The sequence below is a fragment of the Tiliqua scincoides genome, chromosome 8 (genome assembly GCF_035046505.1).
Source record: "Tiliqua scincoides isolate rTilSci1 chromosome 8, rTilSci1.hap2, whole genome shotgun sequence".
Taxonomy (NCBI): domain Eukaryota; kingdom Metazoa; phylum Chordata; class Lepidosauria; order Squamata; family Scincidae; genus Tiliqua; species Tiliqua scincoides.
In genome coordinates this window covers 36,106,658-36,131,618 of record NC_089828.1, presented here as the reverse complement: position 1 = coordinate 36,131,618, position 24,961 = coordinate 36,106,658, and the positions used below count along the sequence as shown (strand labels likewise).

At 48.2% G+C, this 24,961-nt stretch overlaps 1 protein-coding gene across 1 annotated transcript; it reads right to left on the bottom strand.

Moving 5' to 3' along the window:
- Nucleotides 1-694: 694 nt before the first annotated feature.
- APC2 (APC regulator of WNT signaling pathway 2) lies at nucleotides 695-24,961 on the bottom strand. The gene is made up of 15 exons (XM_066635172.1): nucleotides 24,821-24,961; nucleotides 23,736-23,826; nucleotides 22,830-23,019; nucleotides 22,170-22,278; nucleotides 20,303-20,416; nucleotides 19,837-19,914; nucleotides 14,214-14,306; nucleotides 11,696-12,092; nucleotides 10,585-10,680; nucleotides 9,282-9,421; nucleotides 8,947-9,024; nucleotides 8,230-8,346; nucleotides 7,340-7,554; nucleotides 1,217-6,308; nucleotides 695-1,174 (listed from the first exon to the last, which is right to left on the bottom strand). Exons 1-15 carry the CDS (start codon nucleotides 24,959-24,961, stop codon nucleotides 695-697), a joined length of 7,431 nt encoding a protein of 2,476 aa, XP_066491269.1.

Sequence of the window (24,961 nt, the reverse complement as noted above, 5' to 3'; positions counted from 1 at the left end):
AAAGTGGGAGGCAGCCATTTTCTGCTCTAGGCCAAGATACATTTTAAATTCAAATTGATCTTAGCCAAACAGATGCAGGAACCACAATATTTAAGCATCTCTGTGTGGAAAGAACCCTGGCCTTGGGCTCCTGAGATGAGCCACTGTGGGAGGCAGTTGTCTGAAAGTTTCAAGTGAAATTCAGTTAGGGAGCTGTGCAAACAGAACTAAACCTTCCATTTTCATTTCTCCGTATGACAACTGAGAAAAATGCAACCCTTAGGAGCGCAGGGTGAAACCCAAAAGGCTTCTGGAGAACACTGTACAGCTTAGTAGCACCATCGCCAACAGCGAGCAGCTGATGGGTTTCATTGGGCCTCTGGAGAGGGTTATTAATGCAGGTTTTCTCAGCCCTCCACTTGGTAAAATGTTCCAACATTCCATTAGACAAGAAAGAAAGCTGAGTATTGGGATAAAATTAAAGAAATAAATATTGTCTTGCAAAAAAAATGCCTCCACCAGTTCTGTGTTAATAAGCATCATTGTCCCCATATCCTTCCAGATTTGTTAAGCATGAAAATAAAGGATTAGCGGTTTCTCCTTTTCTTCAAATTAAAAAAAAAAGATCAGATGTCAGCTTTGTTTTCCACAGAAGTGCAGTAGCTATGATTGTCCCAGTATAGTCTGCCACACCTCTAACGATCCCATTGGGTTTTCAAGCCTGCATCTTCTCCAGCTGTTTGTCATTGACTGTTGACATCACCATGGGGCTGGGAACGTAGTTGAAAGGGGTCACCCTGGCAGCCCGGCTTGGAGAACTGTGTCGACTGGGAGGGAAGTTTCCGAGAGAGCCAACAGGCCCTTCATGACCAAATGAGATGGGCGCCCCTGCAGCCTTGCTGGCGCTGAAGCCCTCCGCCTCGCAGCTGTCTAATGCCACCTTGAGCATCTCCTGCATCTCCAGGGTTGGGGAGGTGCTGGAGTTGGTTTTGGTCATCGAGAAGTCTTCTGTCTGCACCACAGCATCACTGGTCTTCCTTTGGAGACCCTTCTGGATCTTTTCTTCCTCCAAGGTGCTGACCAGTGGCAGTGCTGTGGAAGGGAGAGTGCTTTTTAGGATGTGGGGGATGTCTTCATCTCGGATCCTTTTCCAAGTACCTTTCATCATTGCTGGCTGCTGCTCTTCCACTTGTTTCTTCTGAGTCTCTGCTGGAAGAACCACAGGTAGTTTGGGGACCTCCTCCTTCTTTTTCCCACCTAATGACTCAGGGCATGAGGAAGGGGTTGGTATGGGACTGGCGGCCCTTTTGATGACATTGATCTGTGGAGATGATGAATAACGTTTGAAGGGCTCTGGTGGGACATTGTTGTTCTTCACAGGAAGCCTGGAGGGACTTTCTGAGCTGGTCCGTCTTGGAGGCCTTGAGGCTGTTGGGACTCTCTGGCTAGGCAGAGGCGTCCGGGAGATCACAGGCCTTTGGCTTTGTCCTGCTGGCTGGTTCACCTTGAGGTCATCACACCGGGATGAGCAGAGGAAAACTGTTGGCAGGCCGAGCCTACTCCTCCGGGGAGAGGCACCCTGTGACAGCGAGGTCATGGGCTGTGACGATGAAAGGTCAGCACGATGCCTCATGATGAAGCTGGATGACTCCTTGATGAAGGTCAGCTGCCTCAGGAAGCCTGAGCGGTCTGACTCGCTGCCAATGGATCTTGCTGAAGACATGCGTACCAAGTTGAGGTGGCTGGTCTGAAGAACACCTTTCCCATTTAACTTTGGCTTTGGATCACTACTGCCTCCTCTTCCCACGTGCTCCTCCAACACAGGCATTGTGCTCCTCACTGGCAAGGCCTTCTTGTTGGGTTTCTGCATGAAAGGGATGCGAACTGGTGATTTTTGGGTTTTGTGTTGCTTGGAAACAGGTGACTTTTGCACTGGTTTGGGGTTGGGACTAGGCATGGAGCTTCCCTTCCTACCCTCGCGGGATGGGATCTGTTTGTTGAGCTGTGAAGGAGATGTCAGCTTCTTCTGGCTAGTCTGGGAGGGTGTGGAGGTTCTGGATGACCCAGAGGAAGGAGCTTTGGTAATCCGGGCAGGTGGGGTGGCACTCCTCTTGGGCAAGGTGAGGTCGACCATTTCTGAGATCTTTCCTGGCCTGTGGAGACTCCGTGATCTCTGCTGGTTCAGGCTGAGATTCTTCACAGGGGCTTCCTGCTTTGTCACAGGCCCTGTTTTCCTTGGTGTAGACCTGGGGCTCTGTGAATCTTTTGCCCCATTGGGCATGTAGATCACTGTTCTCCCTCGGAAGACCACTGGCAAGTTTGTCACCGGTTTCTGGGGGCCTAGGTGTTTCTCTACCTTCCTGTTGATGGCAGCTCTGGCTTCCATCAGCTTCTTGCTGTCCTGGAAGGCCTTGGGGTGCTCTTTCTTCTCTGTATGACCATCAGTGACCTTCTTGCCCCGCTTCTTGTCCTTCTTATCCAGAGACAGCTGCAAAGTAGAGCCCGCCGAGAGGCCAGACATGAAGGAGAGAATAGAATCTGACTCTGAAGAAGGGTCTTTTGCAAAGGAGGAGGCAGCCTGGTGCAGCCAAGTCACAATAGAGTTAGCCCCTTCCTGGATGGCTTTCCACTCAATGCTGTCAAGGTCTGACCCCCTTTCAGAGCCTGCTTCATCCTCTACAACCTCTGGCTTCCACTCCTTGACACCGGGGCCTTTCTTCTCCTTCTCTGCATTTCTCTTCTTTGCTGAGGGCCGCCTCCTCTTGGGAATGGCCGTGCCAATGCACTTCTGCAGGAGGTCATCATCTGAGTTGTAGCTGAGGGAACTGGCAGAGCTATCCCTCCCTTTGGACATGGCTGCCTTCACCTCCTGCCTACGACTCAAGGTCAACTGGCGGTTAGCCCTGCTAAAGAGTTGTGTTCTCTCTTCGTGCTGCTCATAGAATTCCAGGTCACTCAGGGAACTCATGGAGGAGCTGAGAGAATAACATGGTGGAGTCTCGTCCACTATAAGGTTGCTGCGGAGCTTGGCCGCCATCTTGGTTTTTGCCTGAGGCAACTGTCTGGAACTGAGATCAGGCTCCTTCTTGGCCCAGCTTTCTTTCTTTTGACCTCTGTTGGCCGCATTAGCCTTTCGCTTTGGGGAATTTTTCATGCCTAGCTCTGTGAGGTCGTCTGAGTCATTCTCATAAAAGCAATAGACAGCCTCCTCAGTAGGTGTGGTGTGGCACAGGGACTGGAAGACCATATCATTGCCATGGCCACTGTTCTCTCGAGAAGCCTCCTTCTTGGAATGGCTGCTCTCAGAACGGGCCCCCATGCTGCCTTGCCTCACGAGGGTGAGCTCCAAGTTCTTGAGAGGAATGTGGCCTCTCTTAGAGTCAGCGGATTGGGCCCTGCCTGCACGAAGAGGACTAGTGTGATTGGACCCAGTTTTGTGCTTGTAGGAGGAAACCATCTTTGTTGGAGTTGAGTGGCTGGAGGTTATTCTTCCAGCACACAAGCCACCTTTTTCATGTGGCATCCCCTCCATCCTATGCCCTGCTCCCCGTGGCCCTGTCACTTCTCTGCGTTTCCCAGGGCAACACCTGGAGTCCACTTCCTCTTTCATGGGATACTGGAGGGTCTCGTCACTCAGAGAAGCAGCACTCGAGAAATTGACTGGTGTTCCTTCTGCTGAATCTGTGAAAGAATCCTCATCTCCCATGCGGTTCTCATTGATTCTGGTGGCAGGAGCTTGGCGATGTTTAGGGATGCCCAAGTGGGGATTGGCAGGGACGAGCATGTAGACTGGCACATGCACTGGCTTCTTGGATTGGGGGTTTAAAACCTGGCCTGGGAAGCCAGTGACCAGGGATGTCCGGACCTTCCGGAAACGGGATGGCATGGCTGAATTGATGCATTCCTTCAAGATCTCAATGTCTTCATCGGATGTCAGCTCAAGGCGCTCTGGCTTCCTCTGACTCTCAATTGCCTTCTTCTCCTCATGCGTTACAAAACTCAAGCTGTTCCTTTCAGGAAAAGGCGTAATGAGCTTCAGTTCAACATCCTTCTGGATATAGTGCTCATGAAGGGGCAATGCGCTCAAGCTGGAGGCACAAGAGAAGTTCTCATTGGGTTTCTCCACAGTAAAATAGACCATGGAGTCAAGGTCCTGGGGCATCTGGAAATGCTCCTTGAAGTCAGTGATCTCCATAAATTTCTTGACATTGTTTTCCCACTGGATGTTGAACTGACTGGTCTCTTTCTCTGCCTGGCCACTCAATTCAAACAGAGGTGTCTTGCTTCGGCTAGGAGGCATGGTTTGCCCAGGGCTGTCTGGCAACTCACTGGGACTGATAGTACCACTGATCATCTCACTACAGGGTTCACTCTGGATAGAGCTGGCAATGGATGGGCTCTCAAAGCTGCCCAATGAACTGACGGAACTGCAGCGACTCATCACTAAGGGCGTCTCCTGGATATAGTTCTCGGAGGAGCTGGATGGTGTCAAGTCACCATGCCGGGATGGCGAGATTCCCCTCAGGAATGTTTTCTCCTTCTTGGGAAAGGGGATCGCAATGGGCTGTGAGGCAGGAGGGCTGGGCTGCACCTCCATCTCTGTCTTCTCTTCCTCTTCCTTAGAGGCATCTTCGACCTCGGTGATCTCCTCCACCTCGAGGATCTCCAGTGAGGAGTCGCTGTCCATCTCGTTCTCACTATGACTCTGCCCATCTAGTACATTGTCAGCTGAGGAAAGGGATGAGAGAGAGCTGCATCGGGAGAAGCAAATTGGTGTATCCTCCACTGAATATTTCTGCAGCTGCTCCTGCTCCAGCGGTGCTGGTCCCAGTGCTAGGACTGGCAGCTTCTCTGGGATCTTGTTCAGATTTTCTGCTGTCTTTCCAAGCCCAGGGGGCAACCAGTCTTGCTTCTCTCCTGGCAGATTTGGGTAGAAAGAACTGGTTTCTGACAGTTTCCTAGTCCCGGCTGGTGGATTGGTATTGTCTATGTTCTCCATGAAGGGAATGTGCTGGTAGGAAGGGGAGAGTTTGATTGTGTGGACTTTGGGGTCTGGAGCCAGCTTGTTTCTTGGATCTTTCTTAGATTCTGATTCCTTCTCAGCAGCATCACAGCTGGGAAAAGCGATCTTGTCCTTCTCAAGAGGCTCTGGTTTCTCCAGGACCTCACTGGGCTTTTTCCCCAGCAGTTCCATCTTCTCAGGGCGGTTGACCAAAATGTTCTTCAGGTCGAGGCGACTGGGTCGCTTCTGATAGCGGTGCAGCTCATCCTTGAAATCCAGGAAAGTTGTCCGGGTGCATGGTTTCATGTGCTCCTTTGTACAGTAGCCATCGCTGGTGCTCCCACTATTGAGGCTGTCATTGGACAAGCTGGTGTAGGCCGTCTTCAGTCTCAGGAGGGTGTGAGCCCGGCTGAGACCTTCCCGCCTGACAAATCCACTAGCGTCCGACAGCCTGCATGGAGAGCAAGACTGCGCTCGGGCCTCGTGGACTTCATCGGAGCCATACTGCCAGTCCAGGCAGTGGTCCTCGGAGCTGAGGCTGAAGCTGTCATCAGAGGAGGTATGGAGTGTGGTGATGTCTTCAACCAGCTTGTCGATCTTGGCAACGGTGGTGGAGATCTTGTTGGCCAACTTCTCTGCTGCCACAGAGACATCATTGTCTGGCGGTAGGAGTGATGGAGGGACTTTCTTGGCTTCTGGTGGCTTGTTGCTCTCATCCTTCTCTGGTTCTGGACATCTCCTTTGGGCCATGGCCCTAGGTAAAGCCTGGCCTTGGAGGAAGGAGGAATTGAGGAACATGGAGAGGACAGAAGCATTTCCCGTCTCTGCACCACCACTGGAGACATTGGGGACCTCGTCATCATCAAAGCAACCAGAGTCAGAAGCGTAGTCCTTAACCAAGCTGTCCATGTGTCTCATGGGCTTCTTGGCACTTTGGCTTTTCAGGGTCTGCTTCTCCATGGTGTCAAAAGTCTCTGCCAAATGCTTAGCATCAAGCTCAGCCTCCAGAGCCTTCTGCTTCCTCATATACAGTGAGGGCATGCAAGATCCTGGCGAGATCACCATGGTGTCTTTATATTTCAGGGGCCGGTTGGCCAGGAGGTTCCTGAGGGCGGCGGCACTGCCCATGGCAATCATCTTGTGCTTGGAGTGGACGAGGTTGCGGAGCATGCTGACTGCCCCCAGGTCCCACAGCAGCTCCTGGTCTTTGGAGCTTCGGGCAGAAAGGTTCCATAGAGTCCCACAGGCGTTGCTGACGATGGTCAGGCTGTGGGACTTGAGGTGCTGCAGCAAGGTCTGGAGGCAGTTGTGATCCCGAAGGACTTGCCTGAAAAAGAGAGCAAAGTTTCAGTTCTGTGTGAAATAAACACCTTCCTCATAGGTTAATAAATCTGTGTAGTTGAAGTGTTGGTGGGGAGGCAGTGAGAGTGCACCAGTAGGTCCCGCCCCTTGTATCAATGAGCACCAAAGCCCCACCCACCGCTATGAGTACACTGTTGCAGACAAACACTGTATTTGTAGTGAGTGGGGCTTTGGTGCATATCGGCCCTTTGGGTGGGTCTCACAGGAGCATTCTTGCTCCTCCCCTCCAACTATACGTTTGGATACCCAGATCTGTAACTAAAACTAACAAAGTGTGGGTGAGGCTGTAGCTTGGGGGTGAAGAACTGCATTGCTTGAAGAAGGTCTGAAGTTCAATCCCTGACATCTCCGGGTAGGGCTGAGAAAGACCCCCTCTTAGAGCTGCCCCCAGTCAGTGTAGACAATACTGATTTAGATAAGGCAGCTTCAGCTGTTTTAACAGAGGGATGAAGATCTGGGAAGAAGAAGCTGTGTTCCAACCCAGTGCCACTGGGGAAAGGGCATTGGTTTGGAAGGGCAGATAGAAGAGAGGGAGCTCATTGCATTGAGGAGAGAATGGGCAAAAGTGGAATGGGCTGAGGAACAATATGGCAGGTAGAGTGGGTGAGGAGGACTAGACCAAGGTAGGCAAATAGAAATAGTGGGCCATTTATTAAGTTATACAGATTGCAGAATTATGGAAATAGGGGTGAGATGATTTTGCCCTTTCTGTTGATCTATTGCTTCATGAGTTGGCTCTGCTCTGCTCTGCGCTCTACTCCTAAATTCTGGTTTGATGAGGTTCTTTTTCCTAAAATTAAATTTGACATTGGACCAGGTACAGCTTGCTGCATTTTCAGTGACCTTATTAGGATAGTGGCCTGCTTCTGCCCCTAGTTCTGTAATGGTAGAGCTTGGTAATAAAGCTCAGTGTCAGGGCAGGGACACTTAGCCCCCCCCCCCCAAGGACTGGACTTTGAATGCAAGGGGAGAGAGACAATGCCATGAGATGCTGACCGGTAATCTTCTCTGGTGGCGATGAGGCTGGAGACATTCCGTAGGATTCCTCCTCCACTCTCGATGATGGCGAGTGAGTTGCTCTGGCACTTGTAGGTGAGCGTGCTGACCAGGAAGCCCAGGGCACAGTCCACCCCACAGATGGCAGCCTTGTTCTCAGTGCTGTGGGCCGACAGGTTCCACAAGGCACTCAGGACACTCTTCAAGGTCGATTCCTGCCATGGACAGCAAATGTTTTGGAAACATTTAAAAGACCATCTACAATCAAAGGTAGAGGGACGGGGTCCATTCTGGTGGCTTTGCATTCACTTGATAAGGGCCAAGGCACATTTACCTACTCACGAATTAACATGCATGTGTGGTTCAGTTTCACTTTCCATAGGACTCAATACATTTTCCTAGGGGGGAACTTCTTTCTCAGGTGTTTTTTGGGGTTGCTTTCATCGGATTGGGACCATTTTGGTGGCACTGCATTCCTGTAGGCCTACCCCTCAATGTGGACTGAGGCACACCTGCCTACTCGTGAGAAAACATGCACAAGCAGCTCAGCTCCCCTTTCCATAGGGCTTAATACATTTTCCTTGTCAGCTATCAACCTGTTAATTTCATGACCCACCAACAATCAGTTTCTGACCCACTGGTGGGTCCCAACCCACAGTTTGGGAAATACTAATATAGAGGGATGGGTGGAAGAATGTATTAAAGGATAACTACAGGACCCAGATCATGATCTGAGGGCATGTGATTCAGGCTGAAGATAAGCAAGTCTTGGTATGGTCAGCAACTGGATTGAGGAACCGCTTGGAATCCCCATGTATGGGACCTATGGAAGAACAGTGACACACAAATATAAGATAAATAATTAGGGGGAGAAGCTGTTCCCCACTCACCTTGGCAGCCCGTAAGGCGCACTGCATCAGCGCTGCCACACTGCCAACCTCCCTCAAGACCTTCTTGCTGTTGATGTCGGCTCGCCAGGAGAGATTCCGCAGGATACTGGAAACCACCTTGGAGGAAGACAGATGGGAAAGCAAGCAGATTACAGGAAGCAGGAAGCATCTGGGCTATACACCGTATTTCCTTGCCTGAGATCTACCTGGGCAGCAGGGCCCAATCACTGCACAAATGGTGACCAGTGGGACCTATTTATTGGCAGCAGGGCCCAAGCTGCATTCCTCTGGCCCTGGTGCAAACATGTACCACCATCCCGTGACCCCTGATGTGATACCCTGCCTGTTTATAGTTCAGAGTGAAGATAACGGATTGTTGGAAGGGTGGCAGCATGTGAGCTGAGCCCCCCCCCCCGAGTATATAGACAGCAAGAAGTGTTGATGTTGGCCTCTACCAGTAGGTGGAACTTGTTCCTTGATTAAAGGCTTGTGGGTTGCTCTCTTCTATTTTTAGTAGACTTTTTCCTTTTCCTGTCTTGTTTTCTACCTATGTGTAGCAATGGCTGCAGTTTTCTCTACATACAAGTTCTTAAACAAAAGTCAGTGTGATGTGTGGGGGGCTTTTCCACATGAAACTGTTCCAAGCAAGCCCATGCAACTGGGAGGGCATCAAGAGGGCATCTTCCTTTTCCTTCCAGCATTTTTGTTTATGCTTACCTGGTGTAACTCCTCACTGTTGGATGCCAACTGTGCCACAATAGCTTGCATACATCTCCGGCGGGAGCACAAAGTTGCCTGGGTAGTAGTGGACAAGAAAGGACAGGGGCATGAGTGCAATATTTGAAAAGCCACTGGTACCTGCACTCAGAACTGCTTGTAGGCAAGATATAAATGCATTAAATAAATAAAATAAATTTCACTGCAATGTTGGGTGAATCTGTATAAGAATCTACTCTCCCCCCCCCCCCCGACACACAATTCATTTATAACTATGATTTCTCCTCTGCTTCCTCCCAGGTTCCAGTTTCCTATCCCTGATGCTCTTTGATCACCTTGTTGACCACGTCCCCAAAGGTGAGATTGGTCAATGCCATGCCAGTGTAGCGCCTTAGCGCCAAGTTGAGGGGGTCGCTGGTCATCCGGTGCATCTCATAGTCCACCTGCAGCAGCTCTGCAATGGCCTGCAGTCCACCTAAAAAGTGAGAAAGGGCAGAGAAAGAGAGCCAGTAATTAAAGAGAGAAGACACAGCTACAGGGTTAGCTGAAATTAAATTGTTCTTTTCTGTGGGACCAAGGATGAAAATAGGGACATTCTTTGACAAAATTCATGGTGGAACACATGGTTCTGGACTCCTTTCATCCCCAATGGATTGAATTTTATTAGACACAGAGATGTCTATAGGTTCCATGCATTTGGTACATTTCCATCAGAACACGTGTTCAGAATGTACAGAATTTTCAATATCTCATCTCTCTAGCTGTTTGGGTAGGAAATACATGAAAAATCTTGAAATAATCCACTGGAATTATTTAAAAGACTTACTAAAAGACATATTTTACATGAATTATATAAATATGAGGGGGTAGAAAGATATATTTAGTGGAAGGAAACAGAACAGAAAGCAAAGGAAGTTCATTGGGAACAGAAGAAGTGAGATCTATTCATCCATAAGTGAAACTAGGCCAAGATGGCATAGGAATAAATGGAACAGAGACTTTTCTGATGATAGAATCCGGTTCAAATGGAATTCAATGTTCTGCAGATGAAAATGGACAGAGGACTCCGATTGTCAGAGGCAATTCCTGCAGATGATTTTGTGCAAACCAGCTTAGTAGTTAGAGCTGGGATGGGGAATGAGATCCAGAGGCATCTGCGTACCCTACCTCACAGGACTGTTGTGAGGATAAGATGGAGGGGAGGAGGAACTTTGTATGCCATCGTTTCAGGAAGGAACACAAATGCTGTTTTGTTCCATGCTCGTTTATACATTTGTTTTATAAATGCATACACCGTCCTCCCATGGCAGCTCACAATCAAAACATTCAGTAATAAAAAAGTACACAGTAGAAGTCTGGGGGACATGAGGCTAAAGGTCAGTAAAGGTCGTGAAGTGAGCAGAATACATCATGAAAACCATTTTCTTTGTTTGTTTGCATTTTTATGTCATTCCGTTATGCCCAGGTACTATAATCTGGAGGTGTGCCTGATTTTGAAAACAGCATTCTTAATCCAGTTCTGTATTGTGACTGACAGTCATTACATGAGATGCTTTCAAATGGAGGCAGCAGGGCTCCTTCTACTTTACCAATGAGCTAAAGTGACTTCAGTGGCCCCCACCTCCAAATGTAGCTTACCCAGCTCATTCATGGCCCGGCGATATTCTTCATCAAATGAGAGCTTCATGATGGCACAGGTGGCTTGGCAGATCTGTGGCTCAATGGGGACAGGAGCTGTAGGTGGGGGGTAGAGTGGGATAGGTGGCAGCAGCATGCCAGGAAAAAGGTTATTGTAAGGGTTCAGCAAGGAACTGAGCAGGTAATTAGCCTATCCATCTGCTCCATAACAAATTGCTTTCTGCTGAGTCAGACCAGTGGTCCAGCATTATCTAATCTGACTAGGAGCAGCTCTCTGAGTTTTCCCAGTCATACTAGCTGAGATCCTTCAACTGGAGACTGAACCTGGGACCTCGAACCTACTCTGTGGCTGATTCATGGATGATCCTGATGGACACAGGGAGCTGAGTCAGATTATTGGCTCACTGATCCCACTACTCTGACAAGGGCCAACCCACCCATGAGGCCAACTGAAGCGGTCGCCTCAGGCAGCAGTTTGGTGAGGGACTCCCATCTCTCCCCTCTTGCATGCCTCCACTGTTCCTCCTCCTCATTTCACTTCCTGGATTGAAAAAGCAAGAGGGGGACAGGGAGGAAGAGGGCATGCAGAGGGGAGTGCTGAGCTAGAGCATTGGAGAGGAGAGGCAGAGGGTGGTACATAATCTGCTAAGGGGGGCAGCATTTGGCATGCTAGCCCTGATTCTGTCGGGCAGCAACTTTGCAGGGTCTCAAGCAGAGGTCTGCTTCATCATTTGCAGCCTGCTCTTTTAAACTGGAGATGTCCAGGATTAAACCTCGGGGATGCAAAAATCTATATTCTGCACGCAAAATCTATATTCTGCCACTGAGCTGTGGGCTCTCCCCAGAGGAAAGATGATGAGTTTCTCAGACTGAGGAGCCAGGCTCAATAAGGTCAGCTGGGACACTATTGCTGCCTCATGTCACCTGATTGGCACGATGTGGAAAGCTGCAGTACCACCCTCTGGTCAGCTGCTGTGGTGGCGCTGTGCTGCAGCTGAGATCAGAGCAACATCCCCCCCCCCAACCCCGCTCTATGATACTGGAGTCCCTGCTTCACCCATTCCTCTACCCAAGCAGAAAAAGACATTCACAAGCAAGGTGACAGCTGTACCTGCGCCACCCTCTGGTGTCTTGGACCCTTCAGTGCTGTGCATTTTGAGCCAATCCCAGCAGGTCTCCGAGTAGGATCGAATTTGTTCCAGGACATGTAGCACTCGCATCTCCTTCTTGGCCTGCCCCTCATCAGGTTGGGAGAAGACAATATTGTGCAGGGCAGCATTGGCACGCATGCGGCAGTCCTTCCCTGCCCCTTCACGGGTCCCCGGGCTGTCGGGGGCACCTAGTTCCTGGTCTGTGTCATGGAGGATCTGGATAAGCAGGGGCAGGCAGCCTGATTTCCGCATGGCCAAGCAGCTTTCCTGGGAGCTGGACATGGCCAAAAGGGTGCGGGACATATCTTCTTTGTCACGCGTGGCCAACATGGAGAGGAGCCAAAAGACCACCTCCACCTGTGAACAAAAACCAAGGTTAGGATAGCAAACAGAAATGTAGCATTCAATGAGGCCACCAGGTGGCAGCCAAGTAAAATTTAGACACAGTTCCAGGAGACTTCCCCATCTGTTCTGTTAAACAGCTCTGGCAGATGTCATATGCAATGAATGCACATGCACACATTTTGCAGCATGTACATGCATGTGCAATTATCAGCCATGACAAAACATTCTGCTTCCCTCAACTGATTGCACTCCTAGTGTTCTCTGTCTCAAATTTGCTTAGGAGGCCACAATCAGGTACTGGGTGGGGGGATTAATATGCCCATGTCTCTCTCTCTCTCTCTCTCACACACACACACACACAAACACACACACAGTCTTGGGTGAGCTGACGTTCTTGCTCAGTCTCAGAGCCTAAGCCTTCCTGAGGGATTATAAGACAAACATACCTGGCAGGGCTGGTTGTAATGACAACTGAGGGGTAAAGTACCAAAAGCGGTAATATAACCCTCTTCCTTTTCCAATCCAGGGAGTGGAATGAGGAGCAACTGAGGCAAGTAGGGAGAGATGTGTGTGTTCCCCCCCCCCCACACACACACCATTCTGCTGCCTGAAGCAACTGCTTCAGTTGGTCTCATGGATAGGCCGGCCCTGGCAAAGGACCAAGCCCCCCTGAACCACTAATATGTCTGGAATATCACAACTGTCCCTTGTCTCCCTTAACATACTCTTGCTTGCACTTACTAGAGTACACAGGGTGTCATAAAGAAAAATGTTTCAGCAGGTCCTCACTCAAAGTTGTTTTGTTTAAAGTTGTTCCATTATAAAGTTGTTGAGGGAAAAAAATCAATTCCCGCATCTTTGTGGAGTTTGCACATTCTCCCCATGTCTGTTCAGATTTTGTGCAGCCCGGAAAGCACACGTTTATTTCAGAGTTTAATATGAGACGTGTTTGGTTCTTTCTTTAGAAATTTTGTATGTTTTTGTGACCAGAAATTTGCTGTAGGAACAAAACTCTTGTTTACATATTATCGATTGCCAACAGTAAAATTGGTTTCATTATAAGTCGTTTGGCTTTAAGTTGCAGTTTCCAAGAACCTATTGACAATTTTAAAGGAGGACTTCAGTATTAGATTTCAACAACAATCGCATTTATAGAATCCCACTGTGGGATTTCCTCCAGAGCGGGAAATTGTTGGCAGATAGTTGCATCAGGCTGTAACCTGCCTGCTCCCAAATGGATTTGTTCTCAATTCACCAGCACAGCCTAAAGTATAATCAGGAAGGGAATAATGTAAACAGAAGGCAGGTAGAGTTCAGCAGTGTATGTAGAACAAAAATAACATCTCTTGCAGGAACTGGAGGGCTCTGCCTTTGACTCTGCCCATTTTGGACAAGCCCATCCCAACTTTGACCACACCCCTTGAAAGAAAGAAAAATGCACTTATGTATACTTAATGTATACTTAACAGAATGTATACTTAACAGAATGTATAAAAATTCTTTTGTATAAAAGAATGTATAAAAATTCTTAAAAAGAATGTATACTTAACAGAACCGATTGCAACTAATTTTATTTATTGCACCCTTTTATTGTTCTTCCACAAAGCTCAGGGTGGTACACAGTGATTTTTCCCTGTCATTTTAGCCTCACAACAATCTTATGAGGTCGGCTAAGATAGAGAGTCACACTCAGTGCAATTCTATGCATGTTTATTAAGAAGTAAGTCTGGTTCTGTTCAATGAGGCTTAGGCTGCACTTTCCTACTATATGCACTTTCCTATGAGTATGCCCCATTGAGCACAATGGACTTGCTTTTGAGTAAAACATGCCTAGGATTGTGCAGTCGCTCTCAGGAAAGTGAGAATTGCAGCCACAGAGCTGAGTGAAGATTTGAACCCAAGCTTCCCTAGTCTCCAAAACTAGATCACTCCCAACTCTTATTTTCATTATGTCAGTTATGTCACTGTTTTTCTTTCACATTTGCAAATCATCTTTCTAAAGCTGTACACGACTCCTTGAAAACAAAAGTGATGAAAAGGATCCACAACGCACAGTGACTGGCAAACCATCTGCACCCTTAAAAATAAAAGTGAATCTGTTGAAATGCTACATTTGTGAGCAAATCTTGTAACCTTGCTGTTGCCTGAGTGATTGCCTGCTTCTTCAGGATGTGTTGGGAGTTCAAGGTTCCCATCTCCTTCCATGGCAGACAGTTTTCCACAGACCTACAAGAGCAAGGGAAAAAAGATGTGAAAGCCATTATAGAGAAAAGGAGCCTTTGTGGAGAGTTACTGGCTGGCTGGCACCCAACAGGCCCCTGCGATTGGCTAGGATGTGCAGGTTCCAGGCCAGCGATTTTCAACCACTGTGTCCTGGAATGTTAATGTGCTGTGAATAGTCTGCAGTTGTGCCACAGGAGTTTGGGGGAGGATTGTATATTAGTAGAGCCATTGGGGGATGTGAGCCCCCCACCCCCACTGGCAGCACAGTGTGCCCTGTCAATTATCAAAAAACAGATGGTGTACAGCAGTGGTTCTCAAACTGGTGAGTTGTGACTCACCAGCCTGAGAAGCCCTGCCTCTGGCCCTTTAAGGGCAGGGAAGGCAGTGACATGATCCCCAGAAGAGCTGAGAGCACAGAGTTGAGAGTTTCCATGTTGGGCTGGGAGGCTGCAACTGTTTGTTTCCCAATGTTCTACAAAGAGCTGTAGTGCACAATTTACTACAGCTTTTCATTCCTTTGTGACTTTTTCTCTTAAAAACATGTATGCACACTGATAAAACAACACAAAAATATTTTGCTGTAACTGTAGGTATGACTGCTCTAGATTCTTGTAGTGAATTGCATGATGTATCACAGCATGATGTATCACAAAACACAAGTCAAATCTTGATGCAATCATCCCTGAGACAAATACATCAACTTTGCTTTTACTGGCAGCATTGCTTATCAATCCGCATGCGCACATTGGCCCAGACCATTGGTTCCCTTGGCTCAGTATTACCTATGCTGACTGACAGTGGTTTTCTAGCATTCTGTGTAGGGGATCTGCAACATAGTGGAATAGCTAGAAGGAACAACAACAACAGTATTTATATACCGCTTTTCAACAAAAAGTTCACAGAGAAAATCATAAATCTAATGGCTCCCTGTCCCAAAAGGGCTCACATTCTAAAAAGATGCAACACCAGCAGACAGCCACTAGAAAAGACACTGCTGGGGGTGAGGTGGGCCAATTACTCTCCCCCTGCTAAATAGAAGGGGGGTCAGTATGCTAAGTTTTTCATGAGCCTGAACTGTAAAGCAGTTCCCTCCCTTGGCCTTCAGAGCCATTTGGGGCAGCATTTGGAACCCTCTCTAGCTATGCCACTGCTCCAGCATTTTCCCAGCACCACCTGAAGATACCAGGGATTGAGCTGGGAACCTTCTGCATGCAAAGCATGGATGACCAATGGCTATGACCAATGGCTGCTCCCCAGCCTCCAAGGGAAAAGAAGGAGGTTAAATAAGATTGATTTACAGTGATTTCCAAGGGCTAGGGGTGAGAAAATAGGGATTTCCCCTAGTCAAAGGAGTGCACGGAGTGATGCATGCTTCCAATGTTACTTCAGCAAAATAGTGTGCTTCAGCTCTCAAAAGTCTGGTAAAGTCTGGTAAACTAGGAAAGAGCTATTGTCAGGGCCTAGTCTCTGAGGAGCCATGGCCTGGCCTCATTTCCCGGTGCTTGGCAGAAGTATATACTAAACTGGTGCTATCCAAGCCTCAGTTGGCTCACATTCTGGTAATTTTCAAGGAACCGAGGTGTCGCCAGCTAAATATTGGCTTTCTCACACACAGCCGCCCATGCTGGCAGCTTTGTTGAATCTAAGTGGCCCAACCCTGGCGCGGACGCCACGCTGGTCCATCCTTTTGTTGGCCTACTTGTTGTCTCCATAGCAACTGCTCCTTTTCCAGGGCACTGGAGAGAGAAAGACACACACAAAAGCCAAACTCTCCTCCTCTGTACATGCAAGCAAGGAGGACAATGCTAGAAGACCCTCCTGCTGCTTCCTGGAGGGTTTCTGGCTGCAAGCAGTCACTGCAATGTGAGCAGCAGGAAAAAAAAATATTGGGAGGACATAGAAAAGTGCAATTTGTATGCATGTGTATCTGTGTATGTGAGTGTGTGCATGTGCGAGCTTTGTCCTGAAATATTAGATTTCTGAAAGCGAAATAACAGCACTGTATTTAATCTGAGAGGCATCAGGAATGCTCACAAGCAGTGCATGAAGGCAACAACCCTCCCCGTATGTCTCTTGCGCCTAGTCCGCTGAGGTAGACTACCGCTATGCAGGATGGTTCCATTTCACTGCCATGGCTGATAGTCATTGATGAACTTCTCCTCCGTGAATTTATCAAATCCACTTTTAATAAGAAAATCAAGGAAAGCCATGCTGGATAAGACCAAGGGTTCACCTAGTCCAAAATTCTGCTTCCCACAGTGGCCAGAGGTGTCACTAGGGTTTGCATCACCTGGTGCGAAGCTCATTGCACCCCCATGATGGACTCCTTCCTGTATCAGACCACACAGAATATAATATGATATACACAAACTAAATGCAGTGGCATCACTAGGGCTGGTGTCCCCCCATTCATTTTGTTTTAACATTCAACAAATCAATAACTAACAAAGAACTAGAGGCCAACTTGGTGACTCTCACACAACTGAATAAGAGTTCTAGTTTTAGCTCTGATGTATGAAAATGAGAGCTGACTCATACTAACACCCTATTGGTTCCCTACTGTGTCATAATACACCTCATTGGCTTTCTGAAAAATCAGTCTCATTGGTCAGTTATAAGTTAAGAAAATTCACTTTTAGCTACAGAAGGCAGTTGTGTTCTTTTCTGGTTATTTGGCCATAAGTTTTGATACTGTACAGATACCTAAATGGGGTTTATTTCATTGCATTCTGCATGAAATTCCACATCAAATGATATATAACATGATGTATTAATAAAAAATACCAAGATTTCACAGTTTTGGCCAGTAGTGGTGTCACACCACCCCCAAGTGTATCACCCTTGTGACATCCCCTAGTGACATCACTGCAGACACTATTCTGCACCTCCTAGTGACATCACGGACAGTGGCTAATCAGATACCTCAATGAGAAGTCCATATGCAGAGCATGAAGACAACCATTGTCTCCTGCTGGTGCTCCCTGGCAACAGTTATTCAGTGGAACAGCCTCTGAACACAGAAATCCCACTTAACCAAGAGTGCTAGCCTTTTATAGACTCCCTTCTTCCCATCTGTGAACTGGTCTTTTCAATTGATCTAAGCCAGTGCTCATTCAACAGACAAAAAAGGGAGCGATTTACCTACCATAAAGTAATAGAAATTGCAGCAGGAGCGAGTGAATTTGAAGTTAAAAGCTGCGCATCTTTTTCCATGCCCTGCTTTGAATTCAGGGTCAGATTTCTCGCCTAACAAGAGGTGACACCTTGTAGAATGACACACAAGGATCTGACTGCACAGGTAGCATAAGGACTTCAGTGACTCTCTGTAGGACAAGCTGTGGCTGGCAAGGGCATTAGTTTCAGCAACCACACATCTCCTTCTGGATGCCAGGAATTGTTAGCATCACCTCACTGCCTCTCTCCACCTTAGGGAACAAGTGGGAGGAATGGCCACGTGCGGCCCATAAGCCATGTGATGGAATAGGCAATACTGAGCTAACGGGCCAATGGGCTGGCTCTGTACAAGTCAGTTTCATACACGCATCAGAAAAGTACATCATTCAGTGGTACAGCACCTGAGCTGCCTACAGAAGGTCCCAAGTTCAGGGCAGTAGGAGTGGGAAACAGTCTTCTCTGTCCAAAACTCTGGAGCATTGCTATTGGTCACAATATAGAGCTTGATGGACCCATGGCCTAGCTCAGTAGGAGTTAGTTTCCTATTTTCCAATCACAGTCTGTAGTATGGCAAGGAGTGGAAGGGCTCACCTCTCACACTGTGCACTGTTTACCAAAACATTGGTATAGATCCACCTAGTAAGGGTGCCATAATGTCACAGATGCCACTAGAAGGGTACACATATGCATGCAATCCAGACCCCAGTATGTTGCAAGCAGGGTGCATGGGGCAATGCAGTGTGTGAAAATTCACATAAAGTTCTGACAAAACAAGAGAGTGAGTCAAGCAATGTTCAGCTTTGCACATGGGGCCTCAGAGTTCGAAATGCAGCTCAGTTTCCTGCCTCTCAGCTAGGGATGCTTCTGAAATGCTTCTTATCCAAAGTTCTCGCCAAATTTGGAGCTCCAAATATTTTTGCCAATGCATTAGAAATTCTTCACTGGAATCCTTCACTTGTGCGTTTAAACACATGCAGCTATTCGTTCTGTTCATTTCTGTCTTTTCCCCTCCACAGATGCATTGATAAAACATTACAAAAAAGCTATCACAAGTATGATTCAGTTGGGATTGTGGTTCAGTACTACCCAAGAGCATGTGAATGCATCCCTGAAATACAGCACAAAAAGAATCTTGATCTTGATATGCAAATGAGTATATTGTGATTGCTTATTTCTAGTGTTTTATCAATATGAATATTAGCAAAACTGGGGGGGAGGGAGCAGGGAAGGGGAAGATGCAAGTTAACAGAAAGCTATGGCAAACTACCGATGCTCCAGTTCCAGAATAATTTTTACACATTTTCCTATCTGAACTGAAATTCAGGAGTCAAACATGATGCAGGACAAATTCCACTGATTTCTATATATTATCTTTTTGTAAGTCTAATGACAACAACTTTTAAAAGTATATGCACATTATTTTCCCCACAGCGCAGGCTAAGGGGTGAACGGAGGGAGTTTGACCAGAAGTGAGTCGGCAATCGCAGTGCAGAGTGAAATTTCAAAAGGAAGGAATTGGAGGGCTCTGTTCATCTTCTAGGGCAGTGGTTTTCAAACTGGGGCATCAGGACACCCCAGCCTGAAGGCCCTGGCCTCTGCCCCCTTAGGGAGGAGGCAGGGAGGAGACAGTGACGCGATCCCCAGGATCGCATCAATAACGGGGCTGCAGGGACTGGGATGCACTAACCAGTCTCTGTAGCAGCATCCTGGGGGTGCAGGGAGCCCTGCGCGAGCGTCTGCAGGGTGCCCCAGCCTTCTGAAAGTGAAAGTGAAAGCAATCTCGCTCCACCTCCGAGCACAATTGCTCCACTTTCACTTTTGGAAGGCTGGGGAGCCCTGCAGACACTCACTCAGGGCTCCCCGCACCCTCAGGATGCCACTGCAGTGCAGACTGGTGAGTGCATCCCAGTCCCTTGGCGACATGATCCTGGGGATCACGTTGCTGCCTTCCCCCCATCCCCGCTGCCTCCCTCCCCTCCCCTCCCCTGCAATGACTTACTGCAGTTTTTAAACTCCCGGAGAGTTTGAAAACTAGAGTGCTAGGGAATCAAACTAAAACCCAAACCCAAACCCCAGCATCAGGTTGGAGAAGTTTTAGAGACAAGCGATAGCATTTTGATTTCATTCTGCATGAAAGCCTATGCATGTCTACTCAGAAGTAAGCCCATTGTGTTCAGTGGGGTTTACTCCCAGGAAAAATGTGTTTAGGATTGCAGCCTATACCAGTTCAAAGGATGACCAAACAACTTCTGAAAATCGACTTCTGAACTGGAGGCTTTAAAAAGCCACAATTGAAATGGAACCCACATTTTTAATGGTTTGGCTCCCTGCCTATTCCTTATGCTACAAACCTCCTTACCTGTGGCTCTGATTGCTGCACCTTGTCTTGTGCTTCCATCAGCTCCTTGTCAATTTGCTCCAGCCGCGATGCTCGAATCTGCAAGGCAATGTTGCATTTGTAGCCAATTCCCCCACCCCAGGGACAGGCAAATGGGGCTTCCCCATGGGTCCTTGCACATTGCTCTGATTCCAAATCCCATTCCAATTTCACAACTCAACAAGGGCCCTCTAGCTCCTTCCTTCCCAGCATGGACAGCAACAGAGCCCGCTGTTAATGAATTGCCATTCAGATGCAGGCAGTCTGACTCATGTGCTGAGCCAGTGAGAACTCTGCCAAGTATTAGTGGGGGAGGAGGAATTGCAAGACTCAGACTGATGCAGGAGCAGGCACCATTCGATGTCAACTGCTGTCTGAGACACTCCTGTACCGTCACCCAGAACAGGCTGAGCAGGCAAGTGTTCCATAGAATTTAATTCCGCCTCACCTGCGCTCTTTGCACCATTTCGTCGGTTGTCCCAAAACGCTCCTCCATGAGAGTGCGGATGTGCTGGGCTTCAAATTCCAGCTGCTGGCGGATCAGGTCCATCTGCATAGAGAACTGGATGGAAGGGGTTGGGTGAGGGAAGAGGCAGGATTAGAGACATGAGCCTGAGTGTGGACTTCATCTCCAAAAGATCCCCTGACCTGAGACTGTGCTGCATCCTTGCTCCTGAGCCAGTAGTGCCCCCAAAATCATGTCTCTGGGCTGGGTTACAAACTTATGACAAACCTCATGTCTGTTTCAGAAACTGGAGGATTGATCTTGGAGCCCCATTCACTTATTTAAGTCTCTTTGTTTACGCTCTTTCTACACTGAGTGACCTGATTTGTATTTATAGGCAGACATGGCCTGTGTTACACACAAGTGACAAATGTCAGAAATCAACACCCTCTCCCTGGCCTCTCAAGTCAGTTCTTTGAAGCAGTCTGGGGTCCACAAGCCTAACTTTGGGCCCAATCATATGGGCTCAGTCTGCTGGTGGAACACACATTTTCCCAGCATAATGTGCTTTGTGGCTGTTGCAAACACAGCAGCACCAGGGCACATGACTTGGCCACTGTCGCAAGGGGTGAGCAGACAGGCCTGAGCAAAGATGGACCAAGGATGCCTGCCGCTGCAGGTGAGACTGCCCAGGAATTGAGAGAGAGGTGTGGAGGGGGTGGAATGGGCCAGACGGTGTGCAGAATGGGGAGGAGATGAGGCGGGGAGGGCCGCTTAGGCTCGGGACGGACGCAGGTTCAGCAGCAGAAGCACTGCTAGTGCAGGTCCGTGTTGACCCATGGCAGCCGTAGTGGCTTACCCCATGGGAAAGGAACAAATGTTTCCTTCCCCTGAGGAGGACTCAGCTTGCCAAAACTCCCCCATGGGATACGTTGGGAATTACAATGGATTGGGCTATCATGTATGTATTATGTATAGGTGGGCCCGCTGTATCAGCAGATTCGGGATCAACAGATTTCAGTATCTGTGGGTCCCTAAACCTGTGGGTTGGACCCACATGGACCCTCCATAGGCAAAGGGAGCTGGGCTACCCTCACCTCCGAGGTTCTCAGAGCTGGGGAGGTCACATGTGGCCTCCCTGGCCCTTAGAACACTTTCTAAGGCCTCTGGGAGGCTGGTTTTTCCATGAAAACCAGAAGTGACATTTTAGAGCCTTCAAAGGCCTTTGGAGGCCCAGGGAGGGCTGTGCTCCCCTCTCCACTGGAGGATTACAGGGCCCCCAACATCTGGGGGTTTCCTTATCCACAGGGGGTCCTGGAACAAAACCCATGTGGATAATGAGGGTGCCATGTATGTATGTAAACCTAACCAATAGCATTGGAATCTTCCCACTGTCCTTTGGATCATGTTCCCAGTTCTTCAAGTGCTTGCCCCTTCCTCCTGCTGCCTGACTCGGTTGGGTATGTGCCTGTGCACAGGGCATAACTGCAGGAACTAAGAAATTCTGGGACTTGCAGTTGTCAAGAGAGCATCTCATAGGGGAGGCTCATGTCTCTGTGTCTCTAACTACATATTTAGATTCCTTTCATCTCTCTCCCTCCCCCCCCCTCCATCCCCTGGGCCAACACTCCTGGTTCCAGATTTTGCTTGTGCTGTTCTCACACTGCTTCTGAGCAGCTCCCGCAAATCTGGCAAGATCTTTCAAAATCTTGACACTCCCTGCAGATACAAGGAAACAAGTTGGAATCTGCACTCTCTGATCAGTCAAGGAAATAGGCTCACTGGCGAGGATCTTCTGGACTTTGGGGCCAGAAGTGTTCCCTCTCCACTATACTGGAGCAGACTCCTGACACCCAAATAGGCAGCTCACCGTCTCCACGTGAGGGAGCTCATCCAGCCGTTTGGAGAGGCTTTGCAGCTGAGTGTAATACCACAGTTTCTCCTTTTCCTCCTTCTCAATCTCACTCAGCAGAAAACACCTGGGGAGAAAGCAATACTCAGAGAAGAGAGGAGGAGAGAATGAGAGAGGGGGAGCTCCAAAAGTGAATAATAGGTAGATAGTGGAGCAAAATGGAAATGGAGTATGCACAGAGAGTTGGACCAGGGTCAGCCCAAGACCTCCTGAGGTCTGAGGCAGTGTGCCAAATGCTGTCCCCTCTTACCTGATGATGCGCCAGTATCTGCTCCTCTCACTCTCCAATGTTCTAAATCAGCTCTCTCCTTCCCTCCACACATCCTCTTCCTCTCTGTCTCCTTCTTCGTTTTCCAGTCCAGAGCAGAAGGAGGAGGAGGAGCAATCGAGGCAAGTAGGCAAGCAGAAATGGGCACCCCAACCTATCTGCTACCTGAGGCAACTGCTTCAGTTGGCCTCATGTCTGACCCGGCCCTGGGTTGGACTCTTGCACACAGCATTATGTTGAAAGGAGAAGGGATAATGGGAAGACAAGAATAGGATGTCTAATTTATGCCTACCTTGCCCTATCACCTCCTAGCCAGAACAATGCTCCCTTTCAGTTTATCAGGTCCTTACCTCTCTCGGTCAAGCTCCTCCAGGAGCCGGATAGTGGCTCGACTCAGATCACCCATGCTGTCCTTTCTCTGGAGAGTGGATGGATGGTCAGGGCTGTTCTCAGTGCTGTGCCCCTGGCACATGGGCTCAGGGACAAGGGCTGGAGGCTGGAATTTCAGGTTGTACAAGCTGGTGATGTCCATCTGTAGGGCTGGAGGAAGAGGAAGAAGAGGAAAATGGGTTGTAATTGAAATTGAATTATTCAGAAGAACAAATGTTATAATTTCCCTGAAATTTCATCTTCTGGACTTACTCTTCCACCTCCTAAGTTTCTAATATCACACCTTGCATTGCATATACAAGCAAACCAGCAAACAGTCACTAGAAAAGACAGTGTGCTGGGGTAAAGGGGGACAGTTACTCTCCCTCTGCTAGATATAAGAGGAGGACCACTTGAAAAAGTGCCTCTTTGCTCAATTAGAAGGATTTAGACATTTATTAGTTACATTTTGACCCTATCTATATGGTCCATGTTCAGTGGGTAGTTCATTGGATTGTTATGTCTCTTCACTCTGCAAAAGCTACTGTGGCTGTGATTTTTAATTTTAAAAAAACAACCCGGTGGTTCAGCATTCTCCTGGGAGAGTTTTTTTCCTAAAGATGGCCCTCCCCTACCTGGTCACTGGAAGACAAAAAAAACTATTATGGTTTTTTCCCCATTCAGCTGCTGATCTAGTAAAGGAAAAGAAGAAAGCAGGAAGGGATGCATGAGTGCTAACCACTAGGCACTACCCTCCTCAATTAGCCTGCCTCTTCCGAGACTTACTTTTTCCCCTTTCCTTAGCACCAGAGCTAGGCTTCTGAGCTTTTTCTATGCTTGTGTCCAATCACAGGATACACACCAACTTTCTCTGGGCTTTTGCTCACCTTTCAACTGGTCCAGGACCTCCATCTGTCCCGAAGATACCATAACCTTGGCTTCTTGTTCTAATTTGCCCTGCAAGTGCTTCAGAACTTCCTGAGTGCAGACAAAAATATCAAAAGTGAGGACTCAGAGAGTGGTTCCAATCATGCTTGTTAGCCTTAAGAGGTGGCCACAATCTGCAACTGGACTGAAAAAAAATGTTCTGGACCTCAAGAGAGAGAATATGAGGCCGAAGCACTCTGGGATAGCTTAAGAACCATCTCCTCTCCTAGCAGCCAACTCAGGGCCCAATCCTATCCAATTTTCCAGCACTGGTGCAGCCACAGTGCAGCCCCGAGGCAAGGGAACAAATGTTCCCATACCTTGAGGAGGCCTCTGTGACTTGCCTTCCCAACACAGGAAGCAGTGCATACCCCATGGGCACAGCAGCACCAGCACTGGAAAATTGGATAGGATTGGGCCCTCACATGCTTGTACCTTCTACCATGTACCATGAAGGAATCATGTACCTTCTACATGTACCATGAATTTATTGGAAGAAGGGCAATATAAACATGTAAAAAATAAAAATAAAATTCTTCCTCCTGGGGGAGGTGTGCAGGACGAGGCATCCATTTTATCAAATGTAACATAAGAAGCTGCTTTATACCATGTCAGGCCTTTGGTCCATCTATCTCAGTATTGACTACATTGACAGGCAGCAGCTCCCCAGGGTAACAGACGGGGGTCTTACCCAGCCCTACCTAGAGATGTTGCTACCTAGAGGTGTAGCAGTTAGATACTGAAAGATATCAATTACAATGCAGATGAACTTTCACAGTTTCTTCTGTCTGCCTGCACTGTGAGGCCTGGAGTTCAGATGAACTTCACCATGTGGTCTATACAGGGATGGGAAAATCTAGTGGGGCACAACTCAAGTCGAGTCAAGAGTCTCTGCCCCCACGACTCAATTCAAAAACAAGTCATAACAGGGGCACTTTCCAAGTCGCCCTCTCACAACACAGCAGGAGCTCAACTATTGAACGATGTCCCATCCCTTAGAACTGCTGAAGTGCTTCCCCACTCCCTGCCCACTGCAGTTCCTGACCTTCATGTCTGAGGTCTCATTTTCTAACTTGGAGAGGTGATTGGAGTTGTCTTCCAGTTCCCGGCGGAGGTGCGTGTTTTCTTTCTTCAGTGCCTCTACCTGCCTCACCAGTTGGTCATAGGATGCAATTGATCCGGACAT

Coding starts and splice junctions, on each gene's coding strand:
- APC2 (XM_066635172.1), bottom strand. CDS start 24,961: ATGTCCGGATCAATTGCATCCTATGACCAACTGGTGAGGCAGGTAGAG. Junction 9,422..10,584: donor CCGGGCCATGAATGAGCTGG/GTAAGCTACATT, acceptor CTCACTTTTTAG/GTGGACTGCAGGCCATTGCA. Junction 8,347..8,946: donor ACAGTGAGGAGTTACACCAG/GTAAGCATAAAC, acceptor TCTTCCTCCAAG/GTGGTTTCCAGTATCCTGCG.